General features: G+C 51.5%; 1 protein-coding gene across 4 annotated transcripts in view; it reads right to left on the minus strand.

Moving 5' to 3' along the window:
- The window catches only part of FAM102B (family with sequence similarity 102 member B), an 89157-nt gene extending 86092 nt beyond the window's left edge, over positions 1 to 3065 (minus strand). For 2 of the 4 annotated variants that reach the window (XM_038541150.1, XM_038541151.1), the window contains exon 1: positions 2852 to 2988. In XM_038541150.1, the coding sequence (XP_038397078.1) occupies positions 2852 to 2988 (137 nt within the window). Of the gene's footprint in view, positions 1 to 2851 lie in introns of all 4 variants that reach the window. The other 2 variants (XM_038541152.1, XM_038541149.1) reach the window with 2 other exon arrangements.
- Between the last annotated feature and the right edge of the window lie 2935 nt (positions 3066 to 6000).

Here is a 6000-nt window from a genome sequence, read left to right on the forward strand (position 1 = left end):
CATAGAGTGCTTTGTTTTTTTCGGGGGGGGGGGTGGCAACAGGGTTTTTTATTTTAAAGATTTTTAATTAATTAATTAATTAATTAATTAATTAATTAATTAATTTATTGGGGGGGGTTGAAGCAGAGGGAGGGGACAAGCAGATTCCATGCTGAGCATGGAGCTGGACTCAGGACTCGATTTTACTACCCTGAGACCATGACTTGAGCCTTAAACAAGAATGGGACACTCCCGGTGGCTCAGCAGTTTAGCCCTGCCTTCAGGCCAGGGCGTGATCCCGGAGACCCAGGATGGAGTCCTGCGTGGGGTTCCCTGCATGGAGACTGCTTCTCCCTCTGCCTGTGTCTCTCATGAATAAATAAATAAACTCTTAAAAAAAAAAAAAAAAAGATGGGACACTTAACCAATTCAGCCACCCATGCACTCCTTATTATTTAAAAATTAAAATCTAGCATTTAATTAGAGATGCAATGCCTAGACTGGCATCCAAGAATTAAAAGTTATGCAATTTAAAAATAATTCACATGCTTTAGGTCTTTCAAGTTTTATTTCTTTTTTTCCCCTTGTAAAATGAGGTATCTTTTTCAAACCAACACTTTTGCAGTTGTCAGGATAAGTATCAACATCTTAATTGAAGCAAACCCTCTTGGGCAAGCACCTTGTCTTCCCTTTAAACGCTGACTGGGTGCTAGAGCATTGTGATAGCTGTTTTCAGTATATCATCTTACTAAACCCTCACAACAACCCTATATGGTTTCAATTTTAACCAGAAACTTTGAGAGGCTGAGTAACCCATCCTGGTGTATCATGGTAGAGGTGGGATTTAGGTTCAGATCTGTCTCATTCTAAATCCTTGCTCTCAGTTTTACACCAACCACCTCTAATAAGGCACAGGCTCCTTATTATGAAAAATTTCCCTCCAAACTGTAGGGGCTTTTGTTTGTTCAGCTATAGAGAGCACTATTCTTAACCTTTCTGATTTTCATTAAGGCCACATTTTTTGTTGGAAGAGAAAGGAGTTAAGTTTAACCCAGGATACTTTGCTGTTTCCTTTCCAACTCTTGCAAATTACAAATCAAATTATACCCCTTGCTTGTAAAAACCATTAGGAAGTTCCCCGTTCAGCACAGCACTTAATTTTCTCCTTCATCAGCATCCATCTATTTGAAATTAGGCAGACCTGTATCAAGATCTTGACATTTCACATATCAGATGTGCAGGCCTTGGGAAAGTCAAAGTTTCTGAGTGTCAGTTTATTCATCCACAAAATGGGAATCCCTACCTCATAGGTTTGCTGCTGTAAATGAAATAAGATAATACACTTAAAGGACCCAACCTACACGTATTTGCTGAATAAATGAGTGCCTGCATTACTGGAATGCCTGATTTCTGAGTAGGAAGCCAAATCAATAATCTGAGGGAGAAAGAGGTAAGAGAGAAGTACCCTGACCACCAGGTGTCACCACTGACCCAGAGAGCCGGTCTAACTGGCAGAAACAGGGCGTGGGACCCTGCAGCAAACAGGGTAAGGGCAGTCATTTTTATCTACGGGACATTCAAGACTTTAAGGGCTGGTACAACATTCGCGGCACCATTTTAAGTTACACGGTCCTCTTACCAGTGTGTTAAGAATGATTGTAGTGGGGCAGCCCGGGTGGCTCAGCGGTTTAGTGGCTGCCTTCGGCCCAGGGCGTGACCCTGGAGACCCAGGATGGAGACCCAGGATGGAGACCCACGCAGGGCTCCCTGCAGGGAGCCTGCTTCTCCCTCTGCCTCTGTCTCATAAATAAATAACTCTTTTAAAAAAAAGAGAATGATTGTAGTGTAATTAATTAGCGGAATAGCCAGAAAAGATCTGGAAGCACAGTTTAATATTAAAAAGTATCCTTGGCTAACTTTTCTAATTCTAAGGGTCGATAATGCTTTATACATCCTTTGCTTTGGCCAACTGGCCATTTGTGTTTTCTGGCTTCTAGAGGCTTCAGTGTTGCCACCGCAGATAATTTTCTGGCCCCAATTCCACAACTCGCTGACCTTATTTCCTTTACACTCATAGGGATGGCCGATAAAAAAGGAAGCAGAATATCTTTAGGGGGAAAAAAATCTCTGAGTCGTCAATTTAGGCAAAATAAGCATTAATGGGTAACCTCTTCCCTTGATCTCAGGAACTTAAAAATTTTGTTTAAAGAAATCTGTCAATTTCCTATTTTCTTAAGAGACCCTTACCTTAGGGTAAACCTGTCAACCTACCGAAGAGACCTCAAATGTCCAGGAAGACAATCGCCCCTGGCTTCAGTGCGCCGCCTGCCAGCGCCCCACCCTGCGAGTGCCCGGGGCTCCGGGCAGGAGGCGGCAGGTGCGGGCCCCCCCACCCCCGGCGGCCCCTCCCCGCGGCGCAGCGCCCGCCCCCAGCGACCCCGGAGCCCGACCAGGCCCCGGGGCCTCGTCCCGGCCTTCGGAGCCCCGAGGACCGGAGCGCGGGGTCCTGCTCGGAGCCACGGCTCTCGGAACTCAAGCAGCTTCGGGTATTTTTGCTTTGGTTTTAAGCAACAATTCAAGTCCCACTTTGCATTTCACAAACATGGAAATGCCTTAGGAGAAGCAGAAGCATTGTCCCCCTTCTGCCGCTGCTCCCGTTCCCGGGGAATTTGGGAGGGAAGAGCAGATGCCGGGAACCATCTGGAAGCCGGGGGGCGGGAGCCAAGCGCAGCGCGATGGGCCGGTCCGCGGAGCGCGCCGCGCGGGTCAAGAGGCTCCGGCCGGATTCCAGACGCGCCCCCGGGACGCGGGGCTCCGGGGCCGGGCGCGCGGTGCAGCCCCAGGGCTCAGGGCCCACGCGCGGGCGCCGTACCTGGGGGACTCGGCCGTGAAGCTGCCGCCGTCCAGCAGCCGCATCTTGCAGAAGAGGACCCCATTGACGACGGGCACGGAGGACAGCTCCGCCAGCTCGAAGTCCACCTTGAACTTGAACTTCTTCTTCTTCATCATCACGAGAGCCAGACGCCGGCGAGCGGGAGGCGGGGGCGGCCCCGGGGGGCGCGGGGCCCGGCGCCGCAGCCTCAGCTCTCCCGAGCCCCGGGCCCGCGCAGCCCCATGGCCGGGGCCGCGAGCTGCGCGCGGGGGCGCGGCCGGGGGGCGCCGGGGGCCGGCCGGGGCCGGGGCCGGGGCAGGGGCCGCCGCCGCCGCCGCCGCCTCTCGCGGCAGCTCGGACCGGAGCGCGGCGGCGCGGACCCCGCCCGCCCGCGGGGAGCGGTCGCGCTGCAGCTCGCCTGGGCGGAGGGCGCCCTCTGGGTGTGCAGCCCGCCGCGCCGTCCCCGCCGTCCCCGCCCCGGCCCCGCCGCAGCCGCCGCCGCCCGTCTGAGCGCCGGGAGAGGCGAAGCCTGCGGACCGCCGCCGCCTCCGCGCCGCCGCCGCCGCTCCACGGGGCCCGGGGCGCCCCCAGCGGCCACCGCCCGCAGCGCACCCGGGCGGAAGCGGCGGGGCGGCGGGAGGCCGGGCGGCGGGGCCGGGCCGGGACGGTGACCCGCGACGGCAGGGAGAGCTTCCCGCCTGCCGCCCGCCGCCCGCCGCCTGCCGCGGCTGGAAAAAAACAAGCCCGACCGAAGCGGAGCTTCCTTCTACGGCTTCTTCTCGGTCTTGTTTCGGCGTCTGCTCCGCCTCCCCCCCGCGCCCCTCCCCGTCCCCTCCCCCCGTCCCCTCCCCCCGTCCCCTCCCCCTCCACTCCCCTCCCCTCTCCCCCCCACCCCGTGATTTCTGTTTTTCCGTTGGGGTTTGAGAGTCACGGGTTCATAGGGTTAATCGGAATCTTCGCGATGTTATTTTCGTCAAATTGAAATCCTAAAGCAGGAATTTCCTTTAGATGCTCTGAATTCACAAGGCTTGGAATATCAAGTGAGGACGAGGTAGGGAAAAGGAGAAGGACTAACTAACTGTGCGCTGCCGGCGGGGCTCCTCTTCCTCGTCCGTCCCGGATCGGGCAGCGCAGGAGGGCTGACGTCATAGCGGCCTTCCAGGACCGGGCTGGCGTGGCGGAGAACTGAAAAGCCTGAGAGTAAAGTCTCCCCAAGTTGCACAGCAATTGCCCTCTTTCCGGAGTTAGGTATATGTTGTTGGAGTACGTGTTGCCTACTTGGTTACATAAAGTGAGCGTTTTCATACCGAGTTATTGTCCTTTTACCTCCAAGACTCCTTACCACTGATCTCTGAAAGCATGCAATTGAAGACATTCTCATTGCCAGTTCACTCCTTTATTTATGCATTCATTCCTATAAAATAGTTTTTAATCGCCTAGAACGTCAGTCGCAGGTTAGACTCAGTGATCAGAAAACAACAACAAAGACAAAGACCTGCCCTCAAGAATTCCACCATCGGGACACCCGGGTTGCTCGGTGGTTGAGCGCCTGCCTTCCGCCCAGGGCGTGACCCTGGAGACCCAGAATCGAGTCCCACCTCGGGCTCCCTGTGTGGAGCCTGCTTCTCCCTCTGCCTGGGTCTCTGCCTCTCTTTCTCTCTCTGTGTCTCTCATGAATAAATAAATACAATCTTAAAAAAAAAAAAAGAGTTTCACCATCTACTCAGGCATATATGTAAGTCAGTCACTAAAAACCTGGCATCAAGTTGTGTTCAGAATAAGGAAGCAAGTATGTCTGGAACTTAGAGGAGGAAGAAAATAGGTGAAGTTAACCTGTGTTCTGATTTTCATAAGAATGTACAGGATTTGCCTGAGGTGTTCCAGGTAGAAGAAATAGAAGACCCAGAGGCAGAGTTTAAGGATTGGGGCTGGGGGTCGATAGAGCTGGTTGCCCAGCAGGACAGGGGAGAAAAGGCAGTGAGAAGAGTTAAGGGGACTTTGGGGTTTGTAACTTGGACTATAGAGATGCATGTTAATTTTATTGGCTGCATTTTGGAGCAGGAGGAGGCAGGGTGGGAATGGAAGTTATTTGAACTGCCTATGAGATACCCAGGGGGAGAAGGGCAGCCTTAGCTCAGATGAAAGGTTAAGATTGACAACATGGGGGAATTAAAAGTATTCTCTGATGGCTGAAGCCCCAAAAGTAGATACAAATGAGTTACTCTGATGAATATTTAATGGGGAGATGGAAGAAGAGGAGTCTGTGAAGGTGCCTGAGGACAGTCAGAGAAAGAGGAGATCAAGAAAGAGAGATGGGAGAATAAAAAGAAAGAGCGATGACCCGGAAACCAAAAGTTTTAATCATTTAATATTCATAGTTATTAAGACCTATTGTGTGTCAGGCACTATGCCACTATGCTTGGGACTAGAGATAGAAATGAACAAGACACCCAGGGGCATGTGAATGGATGGAAGATGGATATGCAAACGGACCAATGAGAGTGAGAGGGAGAGAGAGAAATCCATGATCCCCAGAGAACAGAGGAAGGAGTTTCCAGAAATTGCCGCAGACCATTCCTAGAGGATTTGGACTGAAAAGAATCTATTAAATTAAAGATCTAGGAGGTCATTGGTACTATTGGCAAGAGAAGTCCTCATAAAAGGTGGTGGCAAAATTAAAATGGTCTGGGAAGTAAGTGGAAGGTAGTATTGAGGAGTGGGTGACTAAAAACTATTTTTTATGACTTTTGTCAGTGAATGAGAAGTGACAGGACGGTAGCTAGAGGAGGAGAGTTCAAGCTTTTTCAATAACATTTAGGTACCATCCAAGATTTATTGAGAGCTCGTTATGTACCAAGCACCTTAATAGGTCCTAGAGATCTGAGCTGCAGTCCCAGTTCTGTATCTTAGGGAATAGATCTAGTATTTGTATGCAGGCAGTTGCAGGACAATGTACTGCAGTACATTGCGGTACAATGTAACACTGAGTTCTATCTGTATGTGATGGTGAACAGAGGCTGCCTTGGAAGCACAGAATAACCTCTAACTAGGACAAGTAGGTTTGTGGAAGAGTTTCTGGGGTAAGTGACATTGGCACTGATGTCTGAATGATGAGAGAGGCGGTAGGGAGCAGTTTCTAGGAAGAAGCT

Source organism: Canis lupus, chromosome 6 (assembly GCF_011100685.1).
Source record: "Canis lupus familiaris isolate Mischka breed German Shepherd chromosome 6, alternate assembly UU_Cfam_GSD_1.0, whole genome shotgun sequence".
Lineage (NCBI taxonomy): Eukaryota > Metazoa > Chordata > Mammalia > Carnivora > Canidae > Canis > Canis lupus.